This window comes from Tachyglossus aculeatus, chromosome 18 (genome assembly GCF_015852505.1).
Source record: "Tachyglossus aculeatus isolate mTacAcu1 chromosome 18, mTacAcu1.pri, whole genome shotgun sequence".
In the NCBI taxonomy this organism is placed as follows: Eukaryota; Metazoa; Chordata; class Mammalia; order Monotremata; family Tachyglossidae; genus Tachyglossus; species Tachyglossus aculeatus.
In genome coordinates, this window is record NC_052083.1 from 32,342,231 (window position 1) to 32,360,627 (window position 18,397).

Genomic DNA, 18,397 nt, shown 5'->3' on the forward strand with positions numbered 1-18,397 from the left:
AAGTACTCGCTATGTGTCAAGCACTGTACTAAGGGCTGGGTTAGAAACCAGATAATCAGGTCTCACATGGGGCTCACAGTCTAAGTAAGAGAGAGACCAGGTATTGAAACCCCATTTTTGCGGATGAGGGAACTGAGGCACAGAGAAGCTAAGTGACTTGCCCAAGGTCACACAGCAGGCAAGTGGTACAGCCAGGATTAGAACCTGGGTCCTCTGACTCCTGGGCCCATGCTCTTTCCACTAGGCCATGCCGCTTCTCAGCATGTAAGATGCTCCTCTGTTCATCCAAGCCAATAAAGTTCCCCTAGGACGCTATCAAAAATAAGACTCTGCTCTGGAACCAGTTATGACCTCATAATGAAAGTTTACGCCAGAGTAAGCATTGTACTTGCAGTCTAGTTAATCAACATCTGTGATCCAAGCCCCAGTTATTTTGCTATCAGAGTAGCAGAATGATGCTTAGTTTACTAAAGAAGATAAAGGAGCATTGTCATCATCATGAATGGTAATTAATGAGTGCCTACTTGGTGCAGTGCTTGGGAGGGTAGAATCCACATAGAAGGAAGAATAAAAATAAATTAGATAAGGGGAAGGGAGACGGGGCCACTAACTAAATACAACAGATAAGTTTGGTTTCCATGTCTGGATGATAATGATGATAGTATACATTAAGTGCTTACTATGTGCCAAGCACTGTTCTAAGCACTGGGGTAGATACAAGACAATCAGGTTGTCCCACGTGGGGCTCACAGTCTTCATCCTCATTTAACGGATGAGGGAACTGAGGCACAGACAAGTGAAGGGTCTTGCTCAGAGTCACACAGCAAAGTAGTGGAGTCGTTTGGATTCTCAAGTTGGTTTTACCTACCATCTGAAGTTGAACACTGCTGCAACCAAGACTTTCCAAAGATTTGATCTACTCTTTCCCCATGACGAACCACCAAAAGACTTCTCCTCAGAGGGGTCATCTAGAAAAGTGGAGGAAAGGAAAGTTGAATCACAGACAAATCTTCCCTCTCCACCTTTCCCTCCCCGTCGTGATTTTTCAATTTCGATGGCAGAGTTGCCATTACAACTTCTGAGTGGAAATGTCTCCTGACCTCAAAAAGCTCAAAAACATATTGGCAAGATGGATAAATGAATAAAGAATGCAACCAGAAAGATTCAATCAGTCGGCTCCTTCTCAAGACCAAGAGCAGCTATTCTGGGGGAGATGGTCTTTTATCCCATGAGGAAATGAATTTGCAATCCATTGTTCCCATTCTATGCACTCAACTACCGTGGCAGGAATGTGACTAGCGGGGATGAAAGAGTGTGAGCAGCAATGCCCAAACCACTGGCGCTATAACCAACTTCTCCTGATGGAGATTAAGTGCTTAGGATAGTGCTCAGCAACAGTAAGCTCTCAATAAATACAATTGATTGATTGATGTCTTTGCAACTGACTAGGGCTTATAGAAACCATGGCACCTATTAAGCACTTGCTATAATTAATGCCATTCATTACCTGCACAATACCATTCAGGCTGCAGCTGGGTCCACTTTCATTCTTGTCCTCCAGGCCCAAGGCTAGGCTGAAGGTATACGTTCTGCAGCAGAAAATACACAAAAGAGAACATCATCAAGGATGACAGCAAAGATGGTGGGTGTTGGCGCAGGTCACTCAGGATGCCTCCAAGAGCAGGACCCTCCACGCCATTCTGCAATCATCAGGGTCATATGAGCACCTGTCAAATGGACTGCGAAGCAATTTCAACAAAGAGCCCGGCCCCTGCACGCTTACAATCTAAGACCAACAATGATGACATGGACAAGCTTAATCAAAGGTTTTGCATAGGGCATGTATTTTCCCACTGAACCACATTCTTTGACAGTAAACTTTTTTCCACACCTTTTTCTCCACTCCCTTCTGCCTCACCCATGCCCTTGGATTTGTTCCCTTTATTCACCCCTTCCTCAGCCTCACGGCACTTATTTATATAGCCATAATTTATTTATATTAACGTCTGTCTCCCCCTCTACACTGTAAGCTCGTTGTGGGTACGGAATGTGTCTACCAACTCTGTTATACTGTACTCTCCCAGGCGCTTAGAATAGTGCTCTGCCCCCAGTAAGGACTTAATAAATATGATTGGTTGATTAATTGAAATACTTCAGGCTAAATATCAGGATCCTACTCCGGGATGCTCCTTTTTCCCAGAGTGCAGGTCAGGAGAGTACCTGAGTTTGGGACTGCAGGCAGTCTGGGGGCCCATGGACACTTAGGAAGTCCCTCCTGGATTTACTCAAGGGATTTTTGGAGAAGTGGAGAGGTCCCTGGGAAGCCCCCATCCCATTTTTGTCAGAACAGATATCCCCATACTGCCTGCAGCTCCCTATTGGCTAGTTAATGAAAGTGGCTCTGGGAGGTAACTAGATGGGAGGCAACTAGATGGGAGGCAGGAAGGACAGCACTGTCCACCCTTGACCTGGGTATTACTGGGGGAATGCGACTCTAAGAATTCTCAAGATCTTTTAAAAGACTCTTACAAGGAACAAGAATTTCCAAACTCCAGTCACATCAGGATGGGTTGGTCAAGAGCATTTCAAATTCCTGCTACCAACCATTTCAGCTTTAAATCAGGCTAAGAGAACACATCTGTTGGAGGAAAGTATGTAACACACTGGAATACTGCCTCTAGTAGCCACTAACATTTATAAAGCATTCAAGGATATTAATTAGAGATATTATTCATCCCCACAGGGAGTCACAATCTAAAGGTTTTCACTTGCCCTCCAAAGCAGAAAGAAAAAAAAATAAATCCAGCTCAGTGAGTATTAATCTTATGCAATTTGAGTATGAAACAGGAAATAACCAGTGCGTTTCCTGTGCTTGAGGGCACACTGGAAGCTATATCTCCATATTTTGTAGCTCTTTTTATTGAAGGCTAAGCTTTGCTATCTCTACATTTAATCTGCCTGTAGGCTTAAAGGCACAGAGCCAAATATGGCAGATTTTCAGTGGTTTTTAATCTGGAATAGAAACATAGCATAATCAAAGGGGAAGCAAGGTTGGGTGGCAGAAGAATATGAACATTATCGTTTTTAACATTCTATTTTCTGCTTAGCTCAACAACAAAAATGAAGGCTAGCATATGGCTAATTTACTATACACAGTGTTTATAGTAAATCCATGTACAAGAGTATCAGTAGCTAGCATTCAATCAGGTAGGCGTGGCAGGGTCAGATACTGGGCAACAAAAGTGCATTAACAAACTTGGTTATCGAATCATCATCAGATATTTACTAAATGTTAATGGTGAGTGGTACGCTCTGTCAGCATTGGGGTCGATACTGAGGACATAAAATATTCACAAGGGGAGGCAAAACCCATAGCAAAATGGAACATTTAAATCATGACCTTGGACAAGTTACTTAACTTTTCTGTAGCCCAGTTACCCCCTCTGTAAAATGGGGATTAAATCCTACTGTATCCTATTTAGACTGCGAGCCTTGTGTAGGACAGAGACCGTACCCAACCTAATTAACTTGTAACAATAATAAAAATAATGGTACTCGTTAGCGCTTACTATGTACCAAGCACTGTTCTAAGTACTGGGGTAGATATAAAGTAATTAGGTTGGATATAGTCCCTGTCCCATATGGGCCTCACATTCTTAATCCTCCATTTATATCTACCCCACTGCTTAGAACACCATTTAAATTGTACGCTCATCATGGGCAGGGAATGTGTCTGTTTATTGTTCTCTCCCAAGTGCTTAGTACAGTGCTCTGCACACAGTAAGTGCTCAATAAATACGGTTGAATGAATAAATTAAGAGAAGATATGAACAGGAGCAAGGTTCATGGAGAGAGGAAAAAGGAATCAATACTTGGCCTGTTTGGCTAGTTTCACATTTTATTTACAGTCTTTTCTTTATCCACGTGTCTGTCTTCCCCTGCTTAAATTATGATCCCCTGGTGGAAGAAGGATCATGTCTGACAGTGCTCAGCACACAGTGGGTGCTTAACAAATACCCTAAATCAATCCATCAGTCAAATCTGGTCTTCCTCATAATCTGACAAAAATTCCTCTTTGAACATGGGGTTTCTTATCCACAGAGTTTCGAGATAAGAAACCTGGACTCGTTTAAGAATTCTAGTGGATCAATTCCACACATCCTGCTGGGGGTTCTCCTGAACTGCTCTTGTGACTGCACCAGCAATCATATTTATTGAGCACTTACTGTGTGTAGAGCACTGTACTATGTGCTTGTGGAGTAAAATACAACAACATTTGTTAAAGACTAACGAGGAGTCTAGAGGGAAATTATGTCATTATACCTAGGGGATTTGATATCATTCAAATACTATGTCATTCAATCCTGGAGCCTAGCAGTCCAGCTTTAGGGACAGCCAGGTGGGGAGAGAGGAGGAGGGAGAAGGAGGTTTCCTTTCTCTGTCTCTCCAACTCACTCCATCAGAGTCAGTCTCTCTCCCCCCGCCTCCCATTTCTCTCTCTCTTTCCCATTTCTCTCCTCACCAAGTCTTGCTTTGGTTCATTCTGTCTCCTCTATCTCTTCTCCAACTCTCTCTCTCCTCTCTCCTCTTTGGCTCCGGTTTCTGTGGCTGTCTGATTTTGGGACTGTCTCTAAAGTGACAGAGATAGTCTCTCATCTTATCTCTCATTGATGACAGTATGACAGATGACAGTATTTCTTCTTATCTCTCATTCTAACCTCTTCTGCCCTGCCCTCTTTAGGCCCTGGCCCTTTTCATCTCTCCATTTAAAATGAAACCTTATCCCCTATGATCAATACCATCTGCTTTGTCCTTTCTCAGTTACTCATTGGCACAACCAAAAAGTTTTCCATGAGCTTCTCCATCACTGACATCTGAATGACTTTTGAGTGACAAAATCTGTTTATCACACTTAGCTATGGATCACTTTCTCTCAAAAGCATAGTTAGCTTTCAGTGGCATTTTTCAATAAAATACTGCTTTTCCCCCAGTTTCTCCTAGTTACAAAATGCTTACTCAAACTTAGATTGAAAAAGAGCATTTGTTTATCTTATTTGTTTGGTGAGCCCTTGGGCAAGGCACTTAACCTCTCTGTGCTTCAATATCTTTGTGTGCAAAATGGGGATAAAAATATGTACCCTCCCTACTTCTTAGAGCGTGAGCCTCAACCGGGAAGGGGACCTCATTTGATTTGATTACGTTGAATCCGAAGGTCCACTTGGAATGCCGGGGTGTAAAAGGGGTAGGGATTTTAGGTGGGTGGATAGGCACTGGGTGAGGAAATACTTCAGAGGTAGTTCAAAAAGCCACAATTCTGGGGTCTTTTTAGCCTGGATGGAAACTCGCAGTTCTCAGCTAACACCTGGGATGAGCAATTAAGTGAAGGAGCTCAAAGGTCGGAGTCAGTGTCGCCCTCACATAGTTGGCACCTCTGCTTGGATCTAGCACAGTCCTTGACACGCTTAGTGTCCACCCCAGCGCTTAGTACAGTGCCTGGAACATGGTAAGCACTTAGCAAATACCATAATTATCATTATTATTATTAGTTAATACCACGGTTAAATGCTACACATACAGTTCTTCCCCTTGATATTATTCCTGCCTAATGGGTGGACAGGCTTGGTACCGACCTGTGTTTGACCCAAGTGTCCGACTCGTTGGCTCTCTCCATGTAATTCTCCGGAGCAAATCCCCGGCATCCCGTCTGGTGGGAGGTAGCCATCACCCAGCCTTCACTGGCTTCGCTAGGCTGGGTCCGGTCCACAAAGATGTACTCGCCTGCGGTCAGCATCAGCTCATCCACGTTCTGTGGCTTGTACTGGAAGAGGGCCCGCAGCGTCTGGAACATAAACATGTGCTTTTCAAGCCCCAATCTTGTATGTGCCTTGGGGGCAGCCCAAGAAGCCCTTTTTCAGTGGGTCTCTTGGTTATCTGATGCCCTGACACTGAATTCTCCCTCTGGCTTGCTCAAAATCCCACAAGTCCTTGTGGAGCGATGGGAGAATGGCTCATCAGTCTCGAGCGGAGTTTCAAATCAAAGATCCCACTCATTTCAGGCCAAGTTCTGAATGACAGGGAAGTAGCATGGCCTAGTGGAAAGAGTGCAGGCATGGGAGTTAGAAGACCTGGGTTCCAGTCCTGGCTCTGCCACATGTCTGCTGTGTGACTTTGGGCAAGTCATTTGATTTCTCAGTGCCTCATTTTCTTTGTCTGTAAAGTGAGGATTAAAATACCAGTTCTCCCTTTCCCCTTAGACTGTGAGCCCATGTGGGACAAGGACTGTGTCTAACCTGATTATCTCATATCTACCCCGAGGTTTAGTACAGTGCTTGACACATAATAAGTTCTTAATGAATGCCACTATTATTTTATTATTATTATTAAAATGACCAGATTCCTGAACACCCCTCATCTGGGGAAAACTATACTATTCATGCAGTGATAAACCAAGTATCACTTCTTCACTGTCTTGTCTTATGCTGTTGAGTCTTCACTGTGGCAATCAGTAAATCAGATGCTGAATATGAGGAATGACAGAACAGGAAAATTTATAGGAACTCCAAGCAAGAGGTAGTGAAGTCAACCCCCAGTGAAAGATTTCATATTAATACACAGTCATAAACAATATACCCTGATTCTTCATGTACTAAATAACTCCATTTTTTTGCCAAGGAAGGGTAGGGTGTAATAGTCAGTCAAATACTACCAGAAGGAGTTATCAATGGGATGACTTTAAGCAATATGGAAAAAGAACTTATGCCACTGAATTTAAAATACAAACCATCTGAAAGATCATTCTGCTACACAGATTCTTGGGGCAGATAAGGTGAAATCCATTTATTTTCACAAAGACCGGGCAAAATCTGTAACCCAAGGTGGAGGAAGACAGTCAAGGGTGTGTTTGAAAGTCTTACCTGGTAGTGCACAAAACGCATGTCTCGTGAATACAGAGCTGCAATCCACTGGCAGCTCTGTCCCTGATGGATGAATTTAGCCAGCTGCTCCAACGTCCGCTGATGGTGAGGGTAAAACTTGTGAGCCAAGGTGAGATGGAGCTGCTTCGTGCATGGTTTTACAAGACAATCTATTAAAAAATAAGAAGCATGATTTAGAAGGCTGCATGATGATTGGAAGAGCTTTCTTTTCCTTATGCCTGCTATTTATCCAGGAGCGGGGTGGAAATGGGAAAAGAGGAGAAAGTGATGCAGTTTTAGAAATGCTTGATTGATCAACCAACCAATCAGTGGTATCTGTTGAGGCTTTTCTGTGTGCAGAGGACTGTACTGAGCACTTCAGAAAGTAGTATATGACAGAGTTGGGAGATGCGATCCCTACCCACAGGAGCAAAGTCACCTTAACTGACTTTCATTTCTACCCCTGCCCCGAACTTGGTGATTAGAGGGAAAGATTATGGATATAGCAGAAGGAGGTCCAGCCATCTTTTGTCACCACTGATAGAGGAAGAATGTTGGTTTGGGAGAACAACTTGACTCTCCCAAGCAGCACTGATTGTGTTAATTACCGAACCATTTCTTCCTTCACCCTCCTTATTAACAGAAAGTGATGGTATTTGTTAAGTGCTTACTATGTGCCAGGCACTGTACTAAGCACTGGACTAGATACAAACTAATAGGGTTGGACACAGTCCATGTCCCACAGTCTTAATCCCCACTTTACAGATGAGGTAACTGAGGCACGGAGAAGTTAAGTGACTTGCTCAGTGTCCCACAGCAGAGAAATGGTGGAGCCAGGATTAGAACCTAGGTCCTCTGACTCCGAGGTCTGTGCTCTATCCACTAGGTCACACTGCTCCCCAGCATAAATGGTAAAAAAAATAATAGTTGTGGGAGCTCAGTAAATGCTGTGGGTCTTTTTCTCTGAAATCACTGCAGTCTCTTCCTGGGATTCTTCTTGATCCTGGGTCATGTTCAGTAGGAAGAAAGCTCATTTCTCCTTGCCACGCACAGTGGAAAATATGTAAGTATCAAAAGTGCCCAAAGGATACAAGTCCAAGTATGTGATCTGTGAAATGAGGATGGTAATACTACCTTTCCCTATCTCACAGTGCTGTGGCAAGGGCAAGGTGAGATGATTAATGGGAAAGCATCTCAGGGAACTACAAGCCCCTCTACAAAAATCAGGATCTCATCATTACGATTATGATTTTTGTACGATTTTCCATGGGAGGCCTGGGCCTACCTGCCAAGATGGCGGCTTCCGTAGCAAAAGACATGGCGAATTCCCGAATGACATCAGCAGGGCCTTCATCAATGAAGAACCCCAGGTAACTGATGGAAGAATGGAGGGTTAAGGGGATAACAGATGGGAAGGAATGTAAAATCTTGTCTCCAGCTCTCTTCACGGCTTCGTACAAGCAATCCACTTTCTGGTCTTCGCACTGACAGAAAAAAGGAAATGCAGGCTTACCCTTAAAAGAACATGGGTTCTGGCTAATCAACAATGAGAGATAGGAATGCACATCTGCAGGGAGTCATGATGCGAGGGCCCCGCCTGGCAGTCACACGTGTCACCGCATGCAATGCATTCACATGCATTGCAGCGCCACATGCCTCGGAGTGGGCCCCCCGGGGACAGGGTGACATTTTCCAGCTTGGTTCTTTCCCAACCACATCTCCCAGGACCTTAGCTCTATCTCCCTCCCCCTCGGGCCAGGCTGGCCAGTTTGCCCATTGACTGGGCGAGGAGCGGAAACAGCAGCCTTACCGTGAAGAACTCGCAGAGAGTCACGTGGGGGAAAATTTCATGAGCTCTGTTTCTGGCACACTGGAGCTTACTTTCTCTCCAAAACTCCTGCAGTTCCTCCAACAGGGGCCCAGTGGGACACAGGTAGAGGACGTACTCCTGAGGGATCGGGTCTTCCAGGGAAGGGTCATTGTAATGGAAATGTAACCTGCAACAGAGAGTGTGTTCTTCTCCTTGGGAACAGACATCCTTTCCTTCAGCCCTGAAGGAGCAGGTGCCCATCCAGCAAGACTGAGCCTTCAAATGGTTTCACGGGCCTCCTGGCCCCAACAGCGATCCCTGTTCTTCCTAAATGTCACTACTGACAGAAACAGCTTTCTGATTTCCTACTACAACTCAGCCCACACACTTTGCTTCTCTAATGCCAACCTACTCACAGTACCTCCATCTTCTCTATCTCATCACCGACCTCTCGCCCACATCTTGCCTCTGGCCTGGAACGCCCTCCCTCTTCACATCCGACAGACGATCATTCTCTCCACCTTCAAAGACTTATTGAGGGCACATCTCCTCCAGGAGGCCTTCCCCGACTAGGCCCTCATTTCCTCTTCTCCCACTCCCTTCTGTGTCACCTTTATACTAGGTTTTGCACCCTTTATTCACGCCTCCCTCAGTCCCACAGCACTTACATATACATCTGTAATTTATTTATAGTAATGTCTGTCTCTCCCTCAAGACTATAAGCTCAATATGGGCAGGGAACATGTCTGCGAATTCTGTTATATTGTTCTCTCACAACTACTTAGTACAGTGTACTGCACACAGTAAGCGCTCAATAAATACGACTGATTGATTGAAAAACAGTTTCAACCAACTCCTCCCCTAGGGGAAAACTCTTCTGCAAATGTAGCCCAGCCCTGTCCGCATTGAGTCAGCTTGTCCAGCCGCTACGCAGCTGAGGGTGGTGAAAACCAAATCCCTTCAACTCTATCAAGACTGAAACGATTCATCCAACTGTGAGGTGGCAAAGCATACAGCAGCGCTGGAACCTGGATTACCTATGACCATTTTTTTCAAAAGTCTCTCTCCAGAATAAATAAGAGGAATAAATAAACTGATATTCACACAAGTGCTCTGCGTGGCTGAGATGCTGACAGGACCAGGGGACGAGAGGATGCCATTCAGTGGTATTTACTGAGCACTTACTATGTGCAGAGCACTGTTCTAAATGCTTGGGTAAGTACAACACAACAGAGTTGGTGGACATGTTCCTTACCTTCAGTGAGCTTAAGAGTCTAGAGAGGGAGACGGACATTAATACAAATAAACAGCGCTAACTCTGTCTAGAGCACTGAACTAAGCATTTGGGAGAGTACAATAGAGTTAATAGGTGCCCGGCCCTCAGGAAAATTACAGTCGTGGTGGGAGACCAACACTAAAATAAATTACAGGCAGAGGAAGCAACTGAGTATACAGCTATGTACTTAAGTGCTGAGGGGAAGGGGAGGTGGGTTGCTAATTTTTTTCATTTTGAACGTTGAGGTAAATTTGGTGAGGCACTTGAGTCGAGTTGGGGTGTGGCTTCCTGGGGCCCCCAGCAGGCCTCAGAGCCAGGAAGAGGGCAAAAAAGTCCTCCCTCACTCCCTACCCAGGCTCCAAATCGTCTCCGACCCTAGGCTGGGGAAAAGAGGAGCCTCAGCTCATCCCTGCTGGATTCCCTGGGCTGGTCGAGAGTTACCCATGCTGGCTTCTTGGGCCGGAAAAGGGGGAGGGGAGCCTCGAGCCCAGTCTTGATTGCAGCAAGGGGAGCCCAGAGTGCCGGGGCCTGGCTTTGGAGTCACATCCTGCTTGCTTATGTGGAGTGGCCTCCTTGGTGCTTCAGGTCAGCACCAAGGGCAGGATGGGTTAGCAGTTGCTGCCTGCCCATCCCCAAAACTATGGGGGTGAACCTATGTCCTGCAGTCTAAATTTGGAGTTAGAATTGCGGCCTCCCTCCCCTCCCCACTACGCATGCCACTGTTGCCCTCTAATGTCCTTCAGCTCCTGCCCCATTGGCTAGAGGCAGTGCTCTCTTGATGCCCTTTGCCCTAGGCTGCTTCACTTAATCTTTGGCCTGGCCGCCACTGCCAGCACCGCGTCTGGCTCCTGGCATCACCTGGGTCAGTAACAGTACTTGTCTGGTATTCAGTTTCCCTTTCTGGAAAAAAGGAGTAATTCTAGTCAGCCCCAAAGGGCATTTGAGGTCACTGATTCATTTATTTCAACCACTCTAGTCAGGAGTCTTTTTAAGCTTGTCTCCCCTGTTAGAGTGTAAGCTCCTTGTGGGCAGGGAAATTGTCACTTCATTATTCTGTACTTCCTAAGTGCCTCGAACAGAGCACCACACCAATGGAGAACTCAATAAATGCTGCTACTCCTAAAAGTCCTGAATACAGTAAACGGGACTCAAAACCTTGTCACCAGATCCTGTCTTCTTTCCCATCCTTAGCACTTTTGTATCTATGCACATCTAATTGCACCTTCGTTCGGTTATCCTTATTCCTCCATTTGTAAACATGTTTATGCCTATATCCCATTAGATTGAGGGACTGCAGCTCATGCTTCTGATGCAGTTCCCAAGCGCTTAATACAGTGTATTGAACCAGAGGGTGCTCAGTAGATAGCATTACTACATCCACCATGATTATGAGTGCACCCTAGGGGAGTGGAATTTTTCCCTGAAATAGTGGGAGGGCATCCACTTATCCTATGCAACTTCATGACCACACTTCCTTCTTTGATTAGTGAACTCCAGTGGGAGAGAAAACCATTTTTTCAAAGGAGCAAAACTTTCTCTTGTTTCCTTTGCACATGCACTTAGTACAGTGCTTTGCACATAAGTGCTCAATAAATACGACTAATTAAGATTAATTTAATCCATCTTGAAATACAAGTCATGAAAGGCTTCATTCTGATTTTTGTAATGCAAATTTTCAACCATTCCCATCCAAATACTTCATTATTATTAATAATCATAATAATAATAATAATAATAATAATGGTATCAGTTAAGCACTTACTATGTGCCAAGCACTGTTCTAAGCACTGGGGTAGATACAAGGTATTCAGTTTGTCCCATGTGGGGCTCACAGTCTTAATCCCCATTTTACAGATGAAGCGACTGAGGCATGGAGAAGTTAAGTGGCTCGCCCAAGGTCACGCAGCAGACAAGTGGCAGGGCCGGGATTTGAACCCATGTCCTCTGAATCCCAAGCCCGTGTTCTTGCCACTAAATCACACTGCTTCTTAACCACGCTGAATGGTCTATCTTTCTAGATTGGAAACCCTAAGGGGGCAAGAACCAGTCTTATTTTAGACTCTGGTCTAGAGAAACAGCACTTGATAAATGCTACCCTGAGTCGGGGAGGAATAATGCAGCTCTGGGTGAAACCCCTCCTGTAACACAAAATCATGTTCACTTACCAATCGGCTGCCTCTTGTGCTGTTTTTCTTCCAGTAGCTGCCAACGCCTTCTGCCTGAGAATTACGAAGATGGAAGATCCAAAACCATGAAATTAAGAGAGAATGTAAAGGATGCCCTATGGTTCTGTGATATCAGTAACTCGGAGAACATAAGGTCCACTAAAATTCAGGGATAATTATTGATTTTTGCAGCTGCATCCCACGATGGGTTTAAGATGGGTCTATTTATTTTATTTTGTTAGTATGTTTGGTTTTGTTCTCTGTCTCCCCCTTTTAGACTGTGAGCCCACTGTCGGGTAGGGACTGTCTCTATTTGTTGCCAATTTGTGCTTCCCAAGCGCTTAGTACAATGCTCTGCACATAGTAAGCGCTCAATAAATACGATTGATGATGATATGTTGCCAACTTGTACTTCCCAAGCGCTTAGTACAGTGCTCTGCACACAGTAAGTGCTCAATAAATACGATTGATTGATTGATTAAGACCACAGGTTACAAAATCCTGAAAATGGGCTGGAGGGGAGGCTAACACTGAAAGCTCTTGTCTAGGCAATTGTGCATTTTCATCCCAGGACTAACTGCCTGCTACTTTTAGTTCTGGTCAGTACTTCAGTGAGCTCCCACTCCACTATTACGGAGACTTGGCTGTCGTGGGACATGGTTGGGGGTCTGTCCAGGCTGAAAACCAAAAGCTTAGTGGGAGAGCACCTGAGTCCTCCAATCCCCGAACAGAGGTCCAGTCCTTGCCTCGGGTGGGCATGGAGGGAAGTAGGTGTGACTCTCCACTGATCCCAGGTTGAGCTGGTTTGGGAGTCCCCAAGGGGCTGGATTGATTCTGGCTTCGGTTCTAGATTAGGAAGGACCCGGGCCCAGGACGGGAAGGATCTGTTGAGGCTTTTCTAGGCCAGGGTGGGATGATCCTAGCCTGGACCTGCCCCTCGGGAGTTGGTGTGAATCCTGCTTAGCAATAAAGTCCCTGCCCCCTTGGCGAACAAGTTAGGTAGCCCGATCAATATGGACTGTAGTAGTTAAAAAAGCCTGTTCTTCCAAAATCTTATATCAGCTCAGACTCCCTCTTTGTCTGTTCCCACAAAAGTACCAGACCGGTGAGATTCCCCACTTCTTTCAGGTTATTATGGGCCAAACACTACACTGAGTGCTGGGGTAGATACAGTATAATTGGAACAGACTCAATGTCCGTCTCCAGTGGGGCTCACATTCTGACTCCCTCCACATTTAAACTGTACAGAGTCAGTTGATGCATCAACCTGGAATTTCTTGTCAGTTCCTAAAGCTAAATGGAGTGCTATCAGTCCAGTAGGTGCCCATAAAAGTAATTTGTGGTGGAATGACACTGCAAAATGAAGATAATTATAGCTTTCTCTTTGATCAGAAGGACTGACCCTACTGAAGGCAAGAGAAGTTCCTTTGGACAATCTGAAGCAATGCTTTTTTAAACTAAACTTGCTATCTCCCAACTAAACTGTTTTTTCCATTTTCACTTTGATGAGACACAATATTTTTAAAGCCTGAAGTGGTGTGGGAATGTGGCATTTAACAGATGGTCTTAGTGGATTTTCATTTCAAAATAGTCTTGGGGAGAGAGGGACCTCAGAAACAGCCACCTCCTGTGGGAAAATTCCATTAGAGTGTAAGATCTTTAAGGGTAGGGAAAATTCACCCTCTTTATTCTGTAATTACCTAGTACCTAATAAGAGGCACTGAACCAAGTGGGCTCTCAATAAATTCCACCACCACTACTGCTTCTGCTACTAATTTACTGTGTAAATGGGAGGCCCTGCTGGGCATTTCTCATTGCTCTGTTTGCCGTGAACTTGGTAGCAGGATTTTAAATTTGAGGGAATTTTCCCCCAAATAGTAGTAAATTTGCCTGATAAATCACCTACCTACATCCATCGTGTGGACAAAATGTGTCCCACCCTCTTTGTTCAATAAACACTTCTTTAGATGCACTATGTTATATCTAAATTTTATTTCCGCTAAACGTCTTGAAAGTTAAAGCGGTTAACTCTACAGAAGCCTTGGAATTTGAAGAAATCTGTAGCTGTCACATGAATAGATTTGATATTATTTTACTGGTATTCACAGACCTATGATCAATAATAATATTAATAATAATAATAACAACTTGTTAAGTGCTTCCTGTGTACAGAGCCTTCCCCTGGCACCCCGCTTTTTATGGCATTGTTAAGTGCTTACTCTGGGCGAAGGGTTGGTATGAGTTAATCAGGTTGTGCACAGTCCATGTCCCACATGGGGCTGTGCACAGTCCATGTCCCACATGGGGCTCACCATCTTAATCCCCATTTTACAGGTGAGGTTAACTGAGGCACAGAGAAATGAAGTGACTTCCTACGGTCACTACAACAGACAAGTGGCACACTAGCCCTGTGCTACATCATAGGGTTGATACAGTTAATCAGATTAATTCAATTGTATTTACTGAGTGCTTACTGTGTGCAGAGCACTGTACTAAGTGATTAATCAGATACAGTCCTTGTCCTACCAAGTGTTCACAATCTAAGAAATAGGAAAAGCAGCTCCCTACTTTACAGATGAGGTTACTGAGGCACAGAGAGCTTAAGGAACTTACCCAAGGTCAGAAAACAAGCAAGTGGCAGAGCCGGGATTAGAACTCAGGGGCTCTGATTCCCAGTCCTGTGCTCTTTACGCAAGTCCTCACTGCTTAATCCGTGAGACTCGTACACTGTGTCCGATCTGAGTATCCTGTATCTACCTCCAGTGGTAAGCACAGTGTTTGGAACATCAGAAACACTGAACACCACCATCAATAATATGATTTTGAATGAAAGGTTCTGATCAATGGTTGGCCAGGGTCTTATTTCCAGATCAACCTTGGGTTCCTAAGCAGCGGTTGAAAGCAGGAGCCAATCTCAGAAATGGGATTGTCAGGCAGACCCCTCTGGCTGACTGCAAGCTGTGAACTGACAGCCCTCCAGGCCCATATGTCTGGAGCATAAAAGGCATAAGTGGGAGAATGGGGTTACTCACGCGGTGTGTGCGGGGAAGCCCAGGGCCAGGAGAGAGTCCAGTAAGGGGAAGGAGCTCCGGCTTTTGAGTTTGTTGGAGACCTTCGCGTAGAGCTGCAGTTCAGCTGTCGCCATGTCTTCCGGGCCTGATAAGTAGGTGTGCGGGCAAAAAGCCGGTTGAGGAAGCTAGAGAGTAAGCGGGAGGACAGGCTGAGGCTAAGACAAAAACCTCAAGCCCTTGTGATCTTTTTGTCAAAAGTTGATATCCTGTTTGCATGAGATGTTGGTTCTCTGTAGGGTGGGGGACCCGGAGGTGTTTGAGTTGTGGATAGTCCCCTTCTCTGTTGGAAAACCTGGGAGGCAAGGCCTGTCTCTGTAGCTGGGCCCCCTAACTGGAACCTGGCCAGAGATGAATCAACTGGAAACCAGGAAGCTTCCTCATTTGCTTGGGGCAGCAGTGTGGCCTAGTGGAAAGAGCACGGGTCTGGGAATCAGAGGACCTGGGTTCTAATACCAGCTATGCCCCTTGCCTACTGTGTGGCCTTGGACAAGTCAATTCACATATCTGCGCCTCAGTTTCCTCAACTGGACAATGGGGCTTAAATGCCTTATTCTCCCTCCCCCTTAGACAGTGAGTCTCATGTGGGACAAGGACTATGTCCAACTTGATTATCTCACATCTACCCAATCACTTAGTACCGTCCTTAGTCCATAGTATGCATTTAATAAATACCGCAATTAGTATTATATCATTATCCCTTTAAGGCCTGTGACCACCAAATTTGAACTGATCCTGATCAAATGCAAATAGTTATTGCCTTTCTTAAATGAGTAAAATGAATTGGTGGCTTGAGTCCAGTCCCGCCCCCACCCCACCCCACAAAATGTATTTTGCTGCTGGCTCTGTATTGCAAGAGACAGTGCTTAGGGCTGAACCCATTTCACTTCCCAAGTTAAATGAAACAATTTCACCCACATCTTTTATCCTGCTTGGAAGGAAAAGCCATTTGCTATAGTCTGAGTGTAAGTCCCCCACTCTCTTCTCTCCACCCAGTTCCTGTGCCCTGAGCTCCCCTACCCCAACCTATGCACATAAATCCCAGGGGGTGTCCCATTGGGAACTAACTCCTGGCTACCCGCTTTTTTCCCTCCCTCAACACCAGTCTTTACATGCAGGGTGGGGAGAGTTGGGCTCAGCGAACTCTGGGTAATGGCTACAGACAGACCTCGGGTTTCTTAGCCAAGTGAAATGAGGGGTACAAGAAAGAGGTGTGGATTAGGGGAAGGTGGCAGAGAAGGGCTAAGTGTGGGTGCTGGTGGAAATTCTACACCATATATGTGAGCCATATGATTTGCTAGGCTGCCGTAGGATGTGGTTGCTGACTGTTCTAGATCCTGGCCCATCATACCCCTTTTAGACTGTGAGCCCACTGTGGGGTAGGGACTGTCTCTATATGTTGCCAACTTGTACTTCCCAAGTGCTTAGTACAGTGCTCTGCACAAAGTAAGCGCTCAATAAATACGATTGATTGATTGATTGATACCTCCATTCCCTGACTCATCTTCCATGCTGGAGGCTGCAGCGGGTGGGACTTCTGACATCCTGCTAGAAGGGATGCTTTCTAGTTGACCAGTCTGCAACCTGCCCTAGAGCTGAGACTTCGCCCATGGTTCCCCTCACAGGAAGCCGTATCACTGGAACAAACCTGAGAGGAGCCAAACTGGGTTAAATTCCACAGCAGATGTCTGGAGATGACCTTAAGGAGTAATCTGAGCTAATACTGCTCATTATCCTTGTCTACTGCATCAGCCTCCTTGCTGACCTCCCTGCCTCTTGTCTCTCCCCTCTCCATTCCATACTTCACTCAGCTGTTTGGATCACCTTTCTTAAAAAAAATGCTCAGTCTACATCTCCTCTCTCCTCAAATCTCCAGTGGTTGCCCATCCACCTCTGCATCAAACTCCTTACCCACCAATTTAAGGCAATCAATCAGCTCTCCCCATCCTACCTTAACTTACTGTAGCTGATTTCCTACTACTATGTAGCCTGAACATTTCACTCCTCTAATGCCAACCTACTCACTGTATCTCCATCTCATCTATCTCGTTGCCAACACCTTGCCCACGTCCTGTCTCTGGCCTGGAATTCCCTCACACTCCATATCTGGCAGCCCACCATTCTCACCACCTTCACAGCCTTCTTAAAATCATATCTCCTCCAAGAGGCCTTCACCAACTAAGCTCTCATTTCCCCTACTCCCTCTCCCTTCTGTATTACCTATGCATTTGGGTCTGTACCCTTTTAGCACTTGCTATTCAGCCTGCCTTCAGCCTCATGGCACTTATGTACACATCTGGAATTTATTTTAATATAATTAAGGTATTTGTTAAGTGCTTACAATGTGCCAGGCACTACACTAAGCAAACCCTCTCTAGACCGTAAAGCTCCTTGAGGGCTGGGACCACATCTACCACCTTGGTCGTATTGTAATCTTCCAAGTACTTAGTACAGTGTCCTTCACCCAGTAAGCACTCAATAAATACCACTGTTGATGATCATGATAATGGACTTTTATGAATGATAAGAATTACCTTATGGTTGATTTTCCATGAAAATACCACACAAATGTGCGACGGCTTTTTTTCCCCTATGGACTCAAAGCAGGGCAATGCTGACCCCTCTCCTCCCATACCCCTTGGTCCTCCAGATTTTCATTTGGGATCCTTGGGCTCATTAAATACAATTCAGTGGGAGTGAAAACGATCAAACTGAAACCAAAAAGGCTGACAAGTCTGAGTCAGGTCGCTGGGGCTCGTGCTGCTCTGGAAGAAAACGAGAGTTGCCCGAGAGAAGAAGCTGAATAGGCAAAGGGGGATGGATAACTGGGCCCAACAGTCTCCCTCAGAGTAGCACATTCAGTCCAATCTCGGAACTCACAAGGTGGAGTCAGTGGGGCTTACGTTGTGTGTCGGCAGGGAGTCTTCACAGGAGCTTTTTCTTTTTTTACAAAAATCAGGTGAAGAGGTGAGGGATGTGCCCTTTGAGTGGAGGGACAGGAGGATCTCGTCCTACAAAAAACAAAGAAAAAAATTAAAACAAACGTGCAAATTAGTACAAGCCCACTAGTCCTAGATTGAGAAGCAGCGTAGCTAAGTGGAAAGAGCCCGGGCTTTGGAGTCAGAGGTCATGGGTTCGAATCCCAGCCCTGCCAATTGTCAGCT

The 18,397-nt window shown here is 45.3% G+C and overlaps 1 protein-coding gene across 1 annotated transcript in view; it reads right to left on the reverse strand.

Moving 5' to 3' along the window:
• UBASH3A (ubiquitin associated and SH3 domain containing A) overlaps positions 1-18,188 on the reverse strand; it is a 29,525-nt gene extending 11,337 nt beyond the window's left edge. The window contains exons 1-9 of the mRNA XM_038760129.1: positions 18,137-18,188; positions 15,198-15,361; positions 12,166-12,219; positions 8,725-8,911; positions 8,200-8,398; positions 6,915-7,084; positions 5,631-5,839; positions 1,508-1,589; positions 869-968 (exon numbers count right to left, since the gene is read on the reverse strand). Of these exons, the coding sequence (XP_038616057.1) occupies positions 869-968; positions 1,508-1,589; positions 5,631-5,839; positions 6,915-7,084; positions 8,200-8,398; positions 8,725-8,911; positions 12,166-12,219; positions 15,198-15,310 (1,114 nt within the window). The 5' untranslated portion in view covers positions 15,311-15,361; positions 18,137-18,188. The remainder of the gene's footprint in view (positions 1-868; positions 969-1,507; positions 1,590-5,630; positions 5,840-6,914; positions 7,085-8,199; positions 8,399-8,724; positions 8,912-12,165; positions 12,220-15,197; positions 15,362-18,136) is intronic.
• Positions 18,189-18,397: the final 209 nt, after the last annotated feature.